The sequence below is a fragment of the Typopeltis vanoorti genome, chromosome 22 (assembly GCF_054136105.1).
Source record: "Typopeltis vanoorti isolate ZY-2024b chromosome 22, IOZ_Tvanoo_1.0, whole genome shotgun sequence".
NCBI lineage: Eukaryota > Metazoa > Arthropoda > Arachnida > Uropygi > Thelyphonidae > Typopeltis > Typopeltis vanoorti.
This window is the reverse complement of record NC_143570.1, coordinates 93,029,767-93,048,287: the sequence shown is the minus strand read 5'-3', so window position 1 is coordinate 93,048,287 and position 18,521 is coordinate 93,029,767. Positions and strand designations below refer to the sequence as shown.

Here is an 18,521-nt window from a genome sequence, read left to right as displayed (position 1 = left end):
AAATATAAGATCTGACAATGTTGTAGCTTTGACAGGTAACAGATTGATTTGGCAGAAAATTGTAGGTAGGAAGTTAGTAATGATGTAAATTTTTCATGTAGTACTATCATATCCTGTACACCCCTTGAGGGTAAATGTCAGGAATTTGATGATGAAATTTACCTGCATTATATTATTTGATTGGCAAGTAAGATTACTGTGTTTAGTGTTCAGTACTACACAGGTATTCTAAATGTTTAGAATACCTGTCCATTTTCCTAAATGAAGAAGTGTTCCTAATAAAGTGGCCACTCAGTATATATCTTTCCTACCTTTCCCTAATCACACTATTGTGAGAATATGGAAACTTAGTCATGATCTGGCACTATCTGACATACTTTATTTTGTCTCAATAACTCTAATTATGTCAACATGGTACTTTTCCTAATTTGACTTCTTTTTCATTCACAGTTCTTATGCTGATGATACCTATTTTCAATACTGCTGTGTTTGAGATTGTTCCAGTAGCAGATTTTTTTTTCCCTTGTTCACCGTGATTCCTACCCGATGAAAACAGTGTGTGTGTGTGTGTGTGTGTGCGTGCGTAAGACTTTGGTTTGTCTGGGTTATTCTCCAGTCAGCACAAATGATATTGGTTTGTGGATGTATGGTACATCAATTACAGGTAATATGGAATTATTTTTCCATTTGAAGGAGTAGTGTACACTAAGAGAAACCACATGTGGCTGCAATAATGCTAATTAATTAAACGAATGCTGTAAATTGGGGAGGGGGAATAACTGTAACAGTACCTATGACTTACCACAGATATGCTGAATTTACTGTCAATGACATAAGCATGTTTTTATGTGGGTAAGAGGAAAGACTGATAACATATAAATTATGTTAACATTTTTACAGTTATTCATCAAGATTAACTTAATTTAACAAAGAATTTAACATTACCTCCTGAAAGTAGCCTAATGACTAGCCATAGTTCCTCTTTCACTACAAAGGAAGTATAATAGCTGACAACATTTTCATGATTGCAAGCACTCATTGCTTGGATTTCTTTCTGAAATAGAAATATAAAAATGTACTTTTCATTAATATTATATTTTGCATCAGAAGGACTAAGAAAAGAGTATCGCTGATTACTCAGTACTAAATTTCTATCACATAAGGGTTTCTCAGTAAATGCTGAAAGCTCATCATAAACGATCTTAATTTAATAGATGCTTTTTTTTATTCTTTTGAAACCTTAAACAATCAACATAACTTTTTTTTTACTGTTAACTCTATCGAGAATCAACCTTTTAATAGTGCAATATTAAGATTACTCATTAAGAAAAGTGTTCGATTCTTCTTAAGCTTTTCATTACTTCACTTTTTGGAAAGTCCAAAAAGTGAAGTTTTTTTTTCCCCTTTTTTGTAGTGAAGTTGCTTTTCTTCAATGTTTAGAATTTTACTTACTAAAATTTCAGTATTTCAGTTACACAAAAATATATTTTTGTGCAGAAAGTTTTTTTTTTTTTTTTACTTTGTTATTACAAAGTAAAGGAAGTGTGTTTGCATTACGTAAACTAAGGCAACTGATATGAAGTCAACAGCTTCTACGTACAAGTAACCTAAAGAAAACGTTTTTTTTTTTTTTAATACAATGAAACCTGTGGTGAATTCATCACTGAAAAACACACGTATTAACCACAGTGATAAGTTTTAATACGTAAATATTTCATCCCATCCTAGTATGTTGGGACATCCTCAGTACGGTAATTCAAACAATACTAGGAATAACATACAGTTAGGGCACATTGAGGGTCTTTTTCAAAAAGACCCTCAACTGACTGATGATATTTTGGATGGAATTTTGCCAGGAGGTTCGGAGGAAGGAGATTACCAGATATTAAAAAAAGAAGTTATTGCAGCAGTTAGCTCCTCAAAAATAGAAAAATCACCAGGAAGTGATGGTGTCACAATGGAACTGACACGCGAAGGAGGTGACATCATCATAGACACCTTGCTAAATTTATTCCTCTGTGTTTCACGTATGGAACACAGAGACTTGGCCTTCTGATTGGCCGACTCCTGTCCTTGTACCTATTCCTAAAAAGGGAAACAGCAATAAATGTAGCAACTATAGAACAATAAGCCTTATTAGTCATCCAAGCAAAATCCTGTTAAAAATACTATTGTCAAGAATCGAAAAAAAAATAGAAAGCAGACTATCAGATGAACAAGCAGGTTTCTGGAAGTCCAGAAGTACAAATGACCATATTTTTACAATACACATATTAGGCAAAAAATACATAGAACATAACAAAATAATCTGTCACAATGTTTTAGACTTTCAAAAAGCTTTTGACTCAATATGGCACGAGGCATTATGGAAAATTTTAGAACATTATGGTATTGACAACAAAATCATTAGGATTATTAAATCTCTTCATTCCTCATCTGATATGAGAATTGAAATTAAAAATTATAGCAGTGAACCGTTCCCGGCAGAACGGTGGGTTAAGACAGGGATGCATCTTGTCCCCCTCTTCTTTTTAATTGTTTTCTGGAATATGTCATAGATGAAGCTCTTTATGAATATGACACTGGAATAGTAGTTGGCAGACTAAGAATAAATAACTTACGTTTTGCTGACGACTTCTGGCAGAAAGTGAAGAAGAATTACAAGAGATAACCAGCCGTGTTTTCGGAACATTAAATAAAATGGATTATACATAAACCTAACAAAAACAATGATAACTTCAAATTCAGACATTGAATTCTTAAAGATACAAATTGGCAATAAGCAAATTAAGAATGTAAAGAAGTTCACTTATCTAGGTAGCACATTGAGTCAAGATGGTCGTTCAAAAACCGACATTAAATACCGAATTGCTAAGGCAACCGTGGCCCTACAGTTAAAACCATTGTGGGGAGATAACAGAATAGCAATTACAACCAGACTAAGACTAATTGACATCTTGGTGAATTCTATCCTCTTGTATGGTTGTGAGGCCTTGACTTTATTGAAGGAAGATGAGAGGAGACTCCTGTCTTTCGAAACGAAAATTCTCAAAAGTCTTCTGAAAACTTACAGAAGACTTTTGAGAATTCCCTATACCGCTCATGAAACCAATGAAAATGTCCGAAAACTGATCAATTCAATAGATGGGAGAAAAAGGGAAAATATTCTGACAGTCATCAGAAGAAGACAGATGAAATGGTTCGGACATGTGGAGAGGGCTAATGGCATTCCAAAGCAAGCACTAGAAGGAATCCCGGGATCAAGGGATAGGGGCTGACCTCGATTAAAATGGACTGATAACATCAAAAAATGGACAAATTCCTCCCTTTCTCAACTGACATCAAGAACAAGAGACCGAGACGACTGGAGGAGGCTAGCAAAGAGTATCACCTACCAGCCAGGAATGACCCAACGGTTCATTTACGACTACGGGAGAAGAAGAAGGGTGCATAATTACAATGGAATCTCAATATATGTGCAGTAGCGTGTTATAGAATTAAATTTAAAAAAAAAAAAAAAGATAACAAATATAAAGAGATTTTACACAATTTTGTATGACAATTTCCCATACTTTAGGAATAGCAAGAATGTCATTGCAGTTTAAATTTGGTCTGTGTAGTAGGGCTTCAGTATTTTCTTTATATAAATGTTCATGTTTATATAAAGATATGTAAAAGTTTTGTCTTTTCCCAAGGGATCCATCCTATGGTTTGGGTTTTCAACTCTGTGTCGAGCGAGGCCAGATTTCTACGGTTTGAAAAGACGAATGTGGTCCTGATATGCTGAAATATGTTTCTGAACAGATCTACCTGTCTGTCCAAAGTAAGACAACTTGTAGGAGCATGGGTCCTCATACATACCAGGTAACATCAGAGGTGAGAGTTTGTTACCTTTAGGAGAAGGTAACAAGTTATAGATCTGGTTGATGGGTTTGTAGGTAGTGGCAAGATTGTTCTTGCCACTACCTACAAACATAATTTTATATTCTTCATAATTCTTGAAAGATGTTCGGAGATGTCTTTGACATAAAGTATGGGAATCCTATGAGCTTCTTCTTGTCTAGGTTGATGTGTGGGGAAGTGATTGATGATTTTTTTTGAGATTGTATCCATTTAGTATGGCTGTATTTTTGATTATTTCTAGTTTTAGAGATTCTTCAGAGGAGCAGAATCTGTGCGCTCTGGTAACTAACGATTTCTTCTTCTTCATGTAGCTTTCTCAGTGAGAGGGTGCAGCATCATGTCCTTCCACTTCTCTCTGTTGGTGGCTTTCCTTTTTGTTTCTGCATAGCCATGTGATTCTGTCCATGATCTTATCTTCAAGCCATGTCCTTCGATTTTTGTCTCTCGATCCTTTTCCCATAATTTTTCCTTCTAAATCTGTTAATATCCTCTGTCCTGCTGAACCTCTCAGTACATGTCCTGCCAATCTCATCTTTCTCTGGATCATTTCCTGTAATAAAGATCTCTGTGTTCTCATTCTCTGTAGGACATCTGTATTTGTCACATGTTCTGTCCATGGGATTTTCAGAGCTCTCCAATAGCACCCATTTCAAAGGCCATTATCTGTTGCCTTACTCTCTTCTTGAATATCCAGGTCTCACTTCCATATGTGAAAACTGGCCACGCTAATGTTCTTATTCTTTTCTTTGTCTCGATACCCACAGACCTTCGGAGGAGATATTTATTTTTCCAGAAGGCATCTTTAGTTATGGCTGTTCTTATTTTTATTTCTTTATCTTGCTTTCCATCTGCAGTAAAGTAGGTGCCTAAATATTTGTATTCTATTGTACGTTCAATTTTCATATTGTTTATGATAAATTTAGTTTAATCCTTTATCCCAGTGAGAGCAAAGTTTGCGCCTGAAAATATCTTCAGGACTGAAAATAGTGTTGTACTATCTTACCTGGGTAAGTAGTACAACATCAGGCAACTCGTAGCAAAGGTGGAGCAAGCTACCAACAATCCTATTCCAGTATCTCCCATAATGCAAAACACATCTCCTTGTGGATATGTATACTGTTATGCATTAAGGGATTGGCCACTACCCAGACTTCAACCTTTATTGAGGTCTCTTCAGTGGGAGCCAGGCCCAGACTTGGAGATACAGGGCAGAAGCAGTAGCAAAGTCATCTTTACCTATAGGAGTTGCCAAAAGGTTTGCCACCTTTATTAAATTACACTGGATTTAGAGAAAGATGTTGGAAGTTTATTTTTCACTAGGTTAGACTATGATAAATTTAGTTTAATCCTTTATCCCAGTGAGAGCAAACAAAGTTTCCGCCTGAAAATATCTTCAGGACTCAATATAGTGTTGTACTATCGTACCTGGGTAAGTAGTTTCGAGATCGAAACTAGTCTGGTTAGTGGCCAATCCCTTAATGCATAACAGTATACATATCCACAAGGAGATGTGTTTTGCATTATGGGAGATACTGGGATAGGAGAGCTGGTTGCTTGCTCCACCTTTGCTACGAGTTGCACTACTTACCCAGGTAAGATAGTACAACACTATATTCAGTCCTGAAGATATTTTCAGGTGCAAACTTTGTTTGCTCTCACTGGGATAAAGGATTAAACTAAATTTATCATAGTCTAACCTAGTGAAAAATAAACTTTCAACGTTTCATATTGTTTATGAATATTTCTGGCTCAGATTTGTTTTTCTTTTGAGATTTTCATAAATTTGGTTTTTTTTTTTTTTGCATTAATATCTAATCCAAATTCTTTACCTTCTTCAATTAATAGCTGCAGTAAGTTGAATAATTTGTTTCTGTTTTCTGCTATTAGAATGGTATCATCAGCATATCTAAGATTGTTGTATTTTATACCACTGATACTAATTCCTGTTTTTTGTTTTTCAATCTTTTTCATCACTGTCTCACTATAGATAGATATTAAATAGATTTGGTGAAAGGATACAACCTTGTCAAACTCCTCTTTTATTTTCACTTCAGAAGTCTTAGAGTTAAACAGCTGCATTTTCTGTTTGGTATAAATCATTTTTATTATCTTAAGTACACTATCTTCTATGTCAAACTTTATCTAATATATTGAACATTTTTTTACGTTTTATCCGGTCAAAAGCCTTCTGAAAGTCTATGAAGCATATGTAAATGTTCCTATTTCTTTCAAATGATCTTTCTATTAGTATTTTGAGTTCCAGGATAGCATTAATGGTTCCCATTCCTCTTCTGAAGCCTTTCTGTTGTTCACTCAATTCACTGTTTATGGCTCTTTCAATTTGTTTGTTAACAAAGGTTCAAGTAACTTTAGATGCATGGGATATTAGGCTCACAGTTCTGTAATCCTCACAATTTTGTGCATTATGTTTCTTTGGAATTGGTATACAGATAGATGTTGTAAAAACTTCAGGTAATTGTATTGTTTCATAAATGTCCTGAATGGATTCCACTAAATAGTTATTATTGCTAGCCAAAGTTTTCAGCAGCTCAGCCGGAATATTATCACACCCAGGGGATTTATTATTAGGAAGATTCTTAATTATATGTTCTACCTCCTTTCTTGTGGGTAGTGGTATTTGTTGTTACGTTTAACTTAAGGTGTCGTGAATCATCCAACATGTTACCATTATCATCATCATAGAGATCTGATTAGTACTCCACCCACCTTCCATTTAACTTTTCCTTATCAATGAGTATGTTTCCATCTTTGTCCTTGATGTTATTAGACTGTGTGCATTTTGTTTTTCCATCAAGTTCTTTCACTTTCAGGAATGCTTCTCTGGTTTTGTTCCTATTTTTCTTCTATCTCAGTGCACTGCCTATTTATTCAGTTTTCTTTCAATCATTTACAAACTAATGTTTAAACTAATCTTTTTCAAACTAATGATTTAATGATGCCAAATTTTTGAGATGGATGATGAGCGGAAGAAATGTGAATGTAGCGACCTGAAAATGTAGGCTTGCGATAGACAGACATGGCGATGGAACAATACCGCTACTGCACGCATATTGAGATTCCATTGTAATCATGCACCCTAACTGTGTGTTATTCCTAGTATTGTTTGAATTACTGTACTGAGGATGTCCCACGATACTTGGGATGAAATATTTACGTATTAAAACTTATTACTGTGGTTAATACGTGTTTTTTAGTAAAGAAATCAAAGAATGGCCTGGATTCAGGCTAAATAGAGTTGTTGGGATTCCAAATTTTCACATTAAGATAAACAGCTGAGGGGGGGGGGGGAATCCAAAGATCCGTATTTAACTTTCATACATGAGGAAAAAGGCATATGACAAGATGACTAGAGAAAAGTCGTTTGAAATCCCTCAGAATTATTATTATCAACATTTGACCTCCATTGAGTCAGAGACTATCGTGGGAAGTACTCACGATATGCATATGTTCATCCAACCACGTCTTAAACTGATTCAATGTGTCCATATCCACAGCACACGCAGGTAATGCATTCCACTCACCAACCATCCTCCATGCAAAGAACCTGCTTCTCACTCCTTTGCTCGCACCCTCCTTATAGTTTCCAGCAGTGGTCTCTTGTTCTACTTTCCTCTCCCATTCTATGAAAAATCTCTTCCATGTCTACCTAGATAACAATCCCTGACCAGCTTATATGATATCATATCCCCCCCCCTCTTCCTCCTATTCACGAGGCTCTGCAACTTACATTCTCTCAATCTGTCCTCGTACTCCACATTCCAAAGACCACTGACTACTTGGGCTCACCAATAGTTTTTTCGGCATGAAACTCTATGGATTTTGATCCGAGTTTCGGACCCAGCTATAAAATAAAATGGGATTTACCATCTCCCTTTTAATTAACAAATTCGCCAGTGAAATAGCCTTTCGGGCTTATTATCTTAGTAATTACCACTGACTACCTTTGTGAATCTTCTCTGTACCCTTTCCAACATATCCTCGTCACCATGAAAACCCGGCGACCAAATCTGTGCACAATAATCCATATGATGCCTGATCAAGGCCTTATACAATGGAATCATAACCACTCTATTTCTGCATGTCAGGGTTCTCCGCATTATTGCCATTATTCGATGTGATGTCTTCACAACTTGAGCAATGTGGCTCCTGAATTTCAGATCCTTGTCCACCATCACTCCTAGATCTCTCATCTCCTCTACTACTGTTAAAATTTCCCCACCAAGTGTATACTTTGCATTCCATCGTTGCTTACCAAATCTTAAACCTTACACTTGGCAATATTGAACTGACAGTTCCAACATTCACTCTCTCTATGCCATGTCTCTCTCCCTGTCCACCTGAGCTCCCCTCCCCCGTTTCTTCTTGTATTCCCATTCTCTCTTCCTCTCTCACAGAATTAAACAGAATAGTATAGGTAAATTAGAAAGATATACAGGAAGATGACTTGATGCAAGATTAGGCGTAAGAAAGGGATGCACAATATCTCCACTGTTATTTATTATCTATATGGATCATATTGTGAATGCATAGGTTGTTTAATGAAATTAAGAACAGATGATATAATAACTAAATAAATTTAATAGTGAGAAATTTCTGAAAAGTTATGATGCTCCAAAACTGTTTAAAGTTGGAAAAGAAAAAGCTAAGCTATTTTTGACTATGGAGCAGTCCCTTTGTGACAACTAGGCTAAAAAAAAAAGGTTTTTATTCCTTTTCTTTATTCTCAGTCTCAAAATCCAAAATTTACATAATTCATCATTCACTATTTTTCCGTTATTGGTTTTTAAGTTTCTTGTTCATCTCACTGTTATTTCTACACTCAGTTGTCAGTATCATATGTTCATCACTTTTAATTGTATACTTTTAATTGTTACAGTGATACTGCTGGACCTGGCAAAGGCGTTTGACAGGATACCACATGGAATTCTAATCCGTAAACTACAACATATGGGAATGGATATAGGGTTGGTGAGATGGATAGCTGGGTGGTTGATGGAGAGATATCAAAGAGTAGTTTATTCAGGAGTAGAGTCCAAAAAACGGCCTGTGACTAGTGGTGTGCCACAGGGTTCTGTTCTTGGACCACTGCTGTTTAATCTGTTCATTAACGATATAGGGAAGGGTCTAAGTGGGACAGTTCATTTGTTCGCTGATGATGCAAAGTTGGGTAGGGCGATAGTGAATGCAGAAGATGTCAAAGTCTTGCAAGATGACTTAGATAGATTGGAGTTCTGGACTAAGGAGAATGGATGTCAATTTAATGTGACAAAATGTAAGGTTATGCATTTCGGAGTGAAAAGATTAGCAGCAGTATACCACATTGGTGGAACTGTACTCCAAGAGATTGATGAGGCCAGGGACTTGGGAGTGTTGGTGGATAGGGAGATGAAGTTTAGGGGGCACATTGCGAAAGTAGCTAAATCAGCTCATCAACTCACTTGGTTGTTGAAAAATACCTTGACGAGCAGAGAAAAACAAGTTATTGTACCTCTGTACCGAGCCCTGATAAGACCTCATCTCGACTACTATGCCCAGATTTGGTCACCTCGGTTCCTTCTTGATGGGGAGGAGGTGGAGAGGATCCAGAGGCGAGTGACTAAGATGATAGCAGGTCTATGGAATGAACCATATGAGAACAGGTTGAAGATTTGTGGGTTGCAGAAACTAGTTGATAGGCGGAAAAGGGGAGACATGATTGAGACATTCAAATTGCTAAAAGGATTCTATAGGATTAATTCAGATGATATTTTTGAGATCAGGACTGGTGGTGGGAGAACTAGGGGACACCCATGGAAGCTGGCAAGAGCATGGTTAGCAGGGGTGTTAGAGCTGGGTACTTTACTTTTAGAGTGGTAAATGAGTGGAATAAGCTGCCAGAGTCTGTTGTGGGTGCTATGACAGTGAGCGAGTTCAAGGCAAGGTATGATAGATACTGTGAGAATGTTGAACAGCTGAACAGCTGCGTGAACATGATGTTTAGGGCCTCCCTCGGTGAGTCTAAGGACTCCTGGAGTAGCCCGTGGTAATAATAATACTGCCTCAGCTCTGATTAAGTCTTGTCATGCTTTTACCATCTTTACCTAAAAATATATTTTACAAATATGTAAAATAGTATGCTTTAATTTAAACCTGGCTTGATTTTAACTTTAACCTAGATGTTACAAAAGTGCTCTGTAGCAAAATATAGCTTAGTGAAAACTTTAAATAAATTCACTCATTATTTCTAATATTTCATCATCAACTTCCTGATCTAAGGCACTTCTGACTGATTCAATCCACTAAGACTTTGGGATCATCCTCCAGGTCTTTTACCTGACGTCTTGGTTGTGATTTCCCAATTACACCTGCCAAATCACCTTTATTAGCAAACACACATTTTGCTAACCTTTTCTCGCTTATTGTATTTAAGTGACCAATACCACCTCAGATTAGCCCAGCTCACTCATTCTTGAATGCAACAATGTCATGTTCCTTTCTATGATTCTGCCATTGATGCCATCTTTTCAAGTGCCCAATTTTTCTCAGAATTCTCACATCTCTGGACTCTAATCTTTTGATCAAGTTATAATTTCTAACCCAACTCTTAGATCCATAAATAAAACTCATTTGAACCACATGTTGTATACAACTAGTTTGGTGGTTTGTATAATTTCTCTCTCTTATTCCATATAAACTTATTCAACTGGAATTTCCACCATACCAGTTGAGCATATTCCATTGTCTATTTCTGAGCTTGATTAGCCATCTTCACTAAAAACTGTGCCTATATATCTGAAATGATCTACTTATTCTACAGGTTCTCCATTGATAGTGTAACTGAAGTTCTACCTATTTTCATAATTTGTGTTTTTACTGCTAATTTTCAGGCCAAATTTGTTACAGCTGTAATTATTCAATTTAGTTATGGAACCTTGAAGACTTTTACTGAATGTGTCGAGGAGTATAACATCATCGGCATAAAGCAAAGAGGTTAAGTTTGATATCTCCGATTCTAATAACAAGTTAATGCTACTTTCTTTCATAATGTGATCCATAGATGATGAATAAGAGTGGAGATAACATATCCTTGTCTTACCCCTGATTTTCCATCAAACCATGTTCCTGTATTTCCTTCAATTATAACTGCTTACTGACAACGTATATATAGACTATGTATTTCTCTGTATAATGTTCCATTTACTCCATATAATTGTAGTGTTTTGAAAAGCTTTTCTCTGAACACCTTGTCATGTGGCTTTTCCAGATCTACAAAACTTACGTACAGCTGCTTGTCATATTCCCACGATTTCTCAACTATGTGTCTTCAAGTAAAAATCTTATCTTCACCATCTCTATTTGGCCTGAACCCAGCTTGTTCTTCTCCAGATTTCTCTTGCATAATTCTTCTCAGCCTCTTTTCAAGTATGCTTGCATAAATCTTACCCGGAACACTTAGTAGAGAAATTCCTCTGTAATTGTCACATTCAGCTTTATTAGATGGGAACAATAAGACCTGTACTTCAACCTTCTGGAATTCGACCTTCTTACCAGGTGCTCTGAATTATGCAATGTAGCCAGTCAAAAACTTTTTCAAGTTTTGGATGGCTTTCTCTACCTCAAGTATTGATATTTACTCCTCTTTCCATTCCTCTCAAATTTTGCCACTACTGATCTGTTACTACTTGCTTCTTTTAACACTTTCTGATATTTCAAATTAAATTGGCATCAAATGGTATAATATGTGCACACAGGCACTACATTAGTCATTGGACTGCTTGAAGGTGTCACGTAATAATTAGTAAGTGAGAATGAACAGGAAAAATAGAAGGAGGTGTACAGTCCTGAATTACACCACCTACTGGCCTTGACTGAATTGGCTTTTGGGTGGATTGTCTGCAAATGAGTTTCCGAGATGAGAGGCAGGTTAATGCAGCTATACTTGTTGCAGTTAGGATAGTTTGTGAGGGCAGAAGCAGATTCAAGGAAAATCCTCTGAAATTTAAATTTGACTTAGTGAAGTAAGTTAGCTTTTTATCAGCAGATCCTGTAGCAGATATCCAAGGCATGGTCTATTAAACTTGAGAGGCCACAGTGGTGGAAATGGACGTAATCATTATGTCTGTTATCCTAATGTTGGCTGTGCTATCTGTTTGGCCATAGTGGGAAAGGTTGCAGACTGCAGGGTACCTAGCAGATACCACATAAATCTGGAGATTGTAGAGGTTAATTAGGCAAAAAGGTTGCAACTGCAGTATACTTGGTAGATCCCAGGTAGATCCAGAGGTTGCAGCAGCTCTTTAGGAAAGCAGATAAGAGATAACCTTTTGTGTGTGGTTTTGTATGTGGTGACAAGATTTTTAGGATCTGATTACCTTTTCATTAGTGTTACAGATATATAGAATGGTGGTGGATTTATTGTAGTCTATGTTTGGAAAGGGGTGGGAAGTTGGGTTTAACGGTGTAAGGATATCTATGGTCATGCTGCACCAAAACATATGTAAAAAATAAGCAGTATATATAGGTCTAAAAACTATATATAAAAGTCAAAATAACATCATCATAAATGAAATATTTCTTAAAATGTATACTAGTTAATAAATAAGTAAAACAACATAAAACCAGTGTAGAAAAAAAAATGTAAAAGATGTAAAAAGTATAAAATACAGGGTCCCGATTTGAAAATTGTATATCTATGCAATCATGAACCACAAATGAATGTAGCTTGTACTATGTGAACAGCCTTGGCCCAGAGTTTGATATGACGACCACTAGATGCCACTACTAGCGCCCAAATAGCCACTACGCTTAGTTAATGAGAAGATGGCGCCTAGTTTTCTTCTCAAATTTAGCAAGACTGAGTCCGTGATTACGGTGCAGCGTGCGTTTAGACGGAATTGATCCACTACTGGACAAAAACATTTGTCGTTGGTATCAACAATTTCAAGAAACAGGGTGTTTATGTAAGGGAAAGAGTCCTGGATGACCACGCACCTCAGAGGGGAATGTGCAACGAATTCAAGAGGCTTTTCAGCAAAGCCTGTGCAAGTCCACTCGTTGTGCTAGTCGAGAACTTACCATCCCTCATGTGACTGTTCGGCATATGTTACGATGACGTTTGCTTATGAAGCCAAACAGATTGCAACTGGTGCAAGTTCTTCGTGTAGGTGACAAAAAAAAAAAAAAAAAAACGAACAGATTTTTGTGCTAATCTGTTAGAGAACATGGAGGACTACACCTTCCAACAAAGGTTGATTTTTAGTGATGAAGCAACCTTTCATCTAAGCGGTCAAGTTTCGCACCACAATGTTTGCATATGAGGACTTGAGAATCCACATGAAATTGTACAACATGAACGTGATTCACCAACACTTAATGTTTTTGCACAGTTTCTGTTAGAAAGGTTTATGGCCCTTTCTTTTTTCAGGAAAACACTGTTATGGGAAACTCCTATCTTGATATGCTGCAGGAGTGGCTACTTCCACATCTGAATGAAGAATCTGAAGATTACATTTTTCAGCAAGGCGGAACATCACCACATTGAAACCTCCAAGTTCATCGGTTTCTAAACGAAACATTGCCTCAGCGTTGGATTGGACGCACGGGACCCCATGACTTGGCACTACACTCTTGGCCTCCAAGATCTCCAGACATCACACCTTGTAACTTCTTTTTATGGGGATACGTAAAAGACTGTTTATGTTCCTCCATTACCCGCTGACTTGGATGAGCTCAGACCAGAATCACAGCTGCAGTAAATTCTGTGACAGAAGACACTCTCAGACGCATTTGGGATGAATTCAGCTATCGGTTTGATGTTGTCTGTGCAGCAGGTGGAGGGCACACTGAGCATTTGTAATTGTGGTGAGTGAAACTTTAGGCCTTACTTCATACTTGGTAATTTTTTTTTGTAACTGTACCACATTTTCATTATTAAATATAATTATTTGAATTCGGGTCATTCCTTTTGAAACATCCTATAGTATTAAAATTCATAAAACATACATAAAATCCAGGTTTTAAAGAGCATATTTGCAATAAGTTAGACTAATAAGTATATAATTTATATTATTATTCGTGACACCTCCTAGGAGTCCGAAGACTCATCGTGGGAGGACACCTATTGTACAACTCTCCGTCTCCACCACTACACTGAACCTCTACCACCAATCAACAAACATCAGCACCATCTACTGCCCACCACAGCTAGTATTTTTTGTCTGTAAATTGTGTGTGTTCTGAAGAGCCGATTTGTTTGTATGCGGGATGAAAAACCAGCGTTTCCAGGAGGAAAACCCTTCCACCTCCGTATGAGATCAGCTAACTCACCTTCGATTGAAAAATTCTATATCATATAATTATATGATATATAATTATAATAATTATCATATAACAATATCATATAATTTATATGATATAGTTAAGATTAATACGCTGTAAAAAATTTAAAAACCAGAATGAAGTCATGCATACAGAGGATGTTACTTACTGCTAGAGGAAGTTGTATTGAGTTAACCTTGATTATAAAAAAGCATGACACAAAACTGAGCCTTGTGGGATTCCCTCCTGTTGGTTATATGGCTGGGAGAGAGCAGTTCCCACTTGGAAGATTCAGTTAGACAAGAAGTTATAAAAAGAGGGAGATTCCCTCTAAGACCAAAATTATATCTGTAATTAGAGCTGTAATCCGTAGATTATCGGCTGTTGCTCCCCATATCATGCCTATTAGTTTTTGTATTATATTGTTATGGATTCTTAACTTAGCAGCAACGTTTGTTAGGTGTTGCTTATAAGAGAGTGTGGTCCAATGTCATGCCCAAATACTTTTGAAACTTATTACGCCATAGTAAGCATCCTTCAAAGCAGATATGCAAAGTGACATCTGCCATGTGATTATTAAGGTGAAAGCTTGATACCTCTGTTTTGTCTGGGTTGAACTAGAGCCTCCATTTTTTGTAATATTCACCTATTGTTTTCAGATCTTTTGTAAGTACCTCTTCTGCCTGACTCATATTTTTGTGTTGAATGGCAATTACAGTGTCATCAGCATAACAGAACTTATGTGAAATGGTGAAGGGCAAGTCGTATGTGTATAGGTTATAAAGTAAGGGTGCCAATACTGACCCTTGTGAAAGTCCATTATTAAGTTTTTGTTGTCAGGACATCTTATTTCCTAATGTAACTTGAAACGTTCCATGAGCATAGATGAAATTAAGTGCACAGTCCGTTTACATGGGACTATACTAAGAAATTTGTATATAAGACCTTCATGCCATACTGTGTCATAGGCTGCTGTTAGGTCCAGAAGGACAGCTGATGTTTTTTCTTGCTTCTGGAATCCAGCTTCTATGTATGATGTTAAAGCGAGCACTCACAGAGCCACGTTTTTCTCTAAAACCAGCTTGTTCAATCAGGACATGCTGCATGATTGGTATGGACAATTTGTTGTACAGAAGGCATTCTAGCATTTTATAGGTGCAGCTCAATAAAGCAATAGGTCTGTTTTTGCCTCCTGGTTTTCAGGTTTAAGAATAGCAACTATTTTTGACTTCTTAAACTGGCTAGGTAGTCAGCCATCAATAATATATCAGAAAAGAATTCAGAAAGACATTTTATAGTATTTGTCCCACTATTAATCAGAAATTCCGGATGGATACTGTTAAAGCCTGGGGCCTTGCCTGCTTTGACATTTTTTACTTCATCTATAGTAAAGATTGAGACATATTGTGAAACAGCAGGAGCATTTGTTTTTAATGCTCTAAGTTCTTTCTTAATATGTTCATTGTCCCTAGGTGCCCTTGACATATTAACGATTTGATTAGCTATTTTCTCTGGAGAGATCGTTATGCTTTTCCTTTTAGGTAGATTAGTCGTGGATAGTTTTTGGAGAAGATTCCAAGCTTTTCTACTTGATCGTTTGAAGTCAAGGTTTTCAACCGTATCAATCCATTTTGTTTTTCGAGGTATCTGGAAATATACTCTCACAGAAAATTCTCTTATAAAGATGCAACAGTTGATCCATGGACAATGATGACAAAACTTGGACAACATTTATGCAGAGCAGCTTTCATTTCTGCTTTGGTAAACAGCCTGTTGTATTCTGTGCCATTTGAAGAAAACTGGATTTGTTGTTTTTCTGCTTTGCTTTTTTTTGGGAGGGAGGGGGGGGGGCAAGGAAAACTCAAGGAAATAAGATGTGGCCAATGTTTTTGCAAAAATCTCCCTGAGTATGTCAGCAATTGATATTGGGTTGGCAACTGTAAAACCATTATGTTATAAGATGGAGAGCTGGTGGACAGTATATCTGCCTTTCATTTTCTAGATATTTCTCCATACTTCTTTGCTGTTGGTAGATCATGATATAGAAAAAGTATGTTGGATCAAGGATTTCTTTTGGCTATGATGCCTGATGTGTCTGGCTTAAGCACATTTGAAAGTAATTAGGTTTGTTATTGTGGGATATCTGTGGAAAATAGTACAAGCTTTCTTCTGGGCTTCTCTGGCTGCTGTGCAGTAGTCATTCCCCATGTCTTAGGACAACGTGGGAACCAACTATATGTTTTAGGTATCGTAGTTGCGGCTGCTCCAATAACACACTGTTACATTCTTCACTGTATTCTGATAAAGAATGAGTGGACTGCTGCAGAATCAAATTCATCTAATGAGGGGAAAAGGTGGAGCAGTCAGCTTACTCAATTTTCCACTGTAATATCCATGATATAGTACATGGTTGCTCATGCAGAAAAGTGGATAATCACTGGAATGTGACCACCATGAAAGCTGGCATGATGGGGGTCAGTTAAATAAACTTGTATGGAATAAGAGAAAAAGTAGCCAAAACATTGACATTATAGAAGATAGTATGAAACCTATTTTAACTTATGGATCTGAGAAATAAAATAATTGGTCAAAGATTAGAGACTACAGGCAGTAATTCTGAGAAAAATTAGGGGAATGAACAGATGGCATCAACGTCAATTATTAAAAATGAAGATATTAGGAAGAAAAGTTGACATTATTACTATTCAAGAATGGGTGAATAGAGTCTATGGCTGTAGTTAGTAGGAGTGAAGGTTAGTGAACCAGGTGTTTTGATACCAGAACAACAGAAAGAGACTAAGATGATCTAGGTGGCCTGATTCAGTTAGGTGTGCTTTTGAAGACAAAAATGTGGCCATTTTGGAGACTTGACAAGTAACAGGTTAAATTGGAAAAAAACTTAATACAAAAGTACTAATAATGCAAACTTGATCATCTAGTACTAACATAGTATCCAATATCCCTTGAGAGTGTATATGTACTCTGTGTGTGTGTGTGTGTGTGTGTGTGTGTGTGTGTGTGTGTGTGTGTGTGTGTGTGTGTGTGTGTGTGTGTGTGTGTGTGTGTGTGTGTGTGTGTGTGTGTGTGTCAGGCATTTGATAATATGAAAAATTAAACCCTCTTTTTGAGGTCATGTCAAATGAAATTAGGTTAACTGAAGCTGTGCAATTGATGATTTTGATGAAAGCAAGTTATTTTGTAACCTTATCCTTTAGATCAGGGTCGCAAACTGGCAGCCCGCAAAGGCTTCATATCTGGCCTGTGACGTTAATGATTTCTTTTCTAAAAATCAATGTTTTTAACATCCTGCGAGGATTAAAACAGAAAAAATTCAAACTTCTAAATGTTTTATGATAGCTTTAAACAAAAGTAAAACTTATTACTACAATTCTTTGTACCATGTTTCTATCATCAAATGTTGGCAAACACTGAATGGAAGTTACTTGTCAAAATCCAGCAACAAAAGGGCCTTTGTTAGAGCCTTTCTGTTTTAGTTTATGTTTTGGTTCACAGAATAATATTGAATAAGGCCTGCATCTGATATACATCTAATTTACTGGCCCTTTGCTGCATTTGAGTTTGAGATCCCTGCTTTAGGGATAAGGTGACAAAATTTAGAATTATTTTTTAGATACAGAATTTAGATTTTTCCTGGCATTCTATTAATTATGATAACCATTTTAATTCACAATTTTCAGTTTCACAGAGTTTCAAGATTAATCACAGCTTATTTCCAGATTGACCAATTTCTGATGTTTTCCTAACAATTTAATGCTGAAGGTCTGCACCTTTAAATCTTGTTTGCATTTTCAGACAAACTGATTTTTTGTCAAGATGACAGCTAACTGCTTTAGGTGTTTCAAGTGCACATTTTCCCCCCATCTTGCATTCTACCCTGGGTTGAATCGACAAATCTGATTTTTATTTATTTCATTTACTTATTTGCATTTCATTTCTTCAATGTATTTCGCAAATCATTTAGATCAGTGGTCACCAAAGTGGTTGATATCGACCCCCAGGGGTCAATATAACATTGTTAGGGGTTGATTCGGGCTCAGGGGGTCGATAGAAAAATATAAGACATCACTGTATGGGTAATATTAAATTTGGTTAACTTGGATTACCTCCATCCTGAATGACAATGCAAATAAGAGTGAATCGTGGGAACAGCGACATGAATAGGACCTGTAAGATGGAGCAAGGTCATGAAAATAGTTACAGAGGCCAATCATGTAGGCCAAAATGACGTATTTACCAATAAATGGATGTCCATGGTTCCCACCCGTGGAACATCCTATATA

General features: G+C 36.7%; 1 protein-coding gene across 3 annotated transcripts in view; it reads right to left on the bottom strand.

Moving 5' to 3' along the window:
* The window catches only part of fray (oxidative stress responsive kinase frayed), a 570,703-nt gene that overhangs the window by 377,458 nt on the left and 174,724 nt on the right, over window positions 1-18,521 (bottom strand). For all 3 annotated transcript variants that reach the window (XM_090411795.1, XM_090411792.1, XM_090411793.1), the window contains exon 4: window positions 946-1,054. In XM_090411795.1, the coding sequence (XP_090267921.1) occupies window positions 946-1,054 (109 nt within the window). The remainder of the gene's footprint in view (window positions 1-945; window positions 1,055-18,521) is intronic.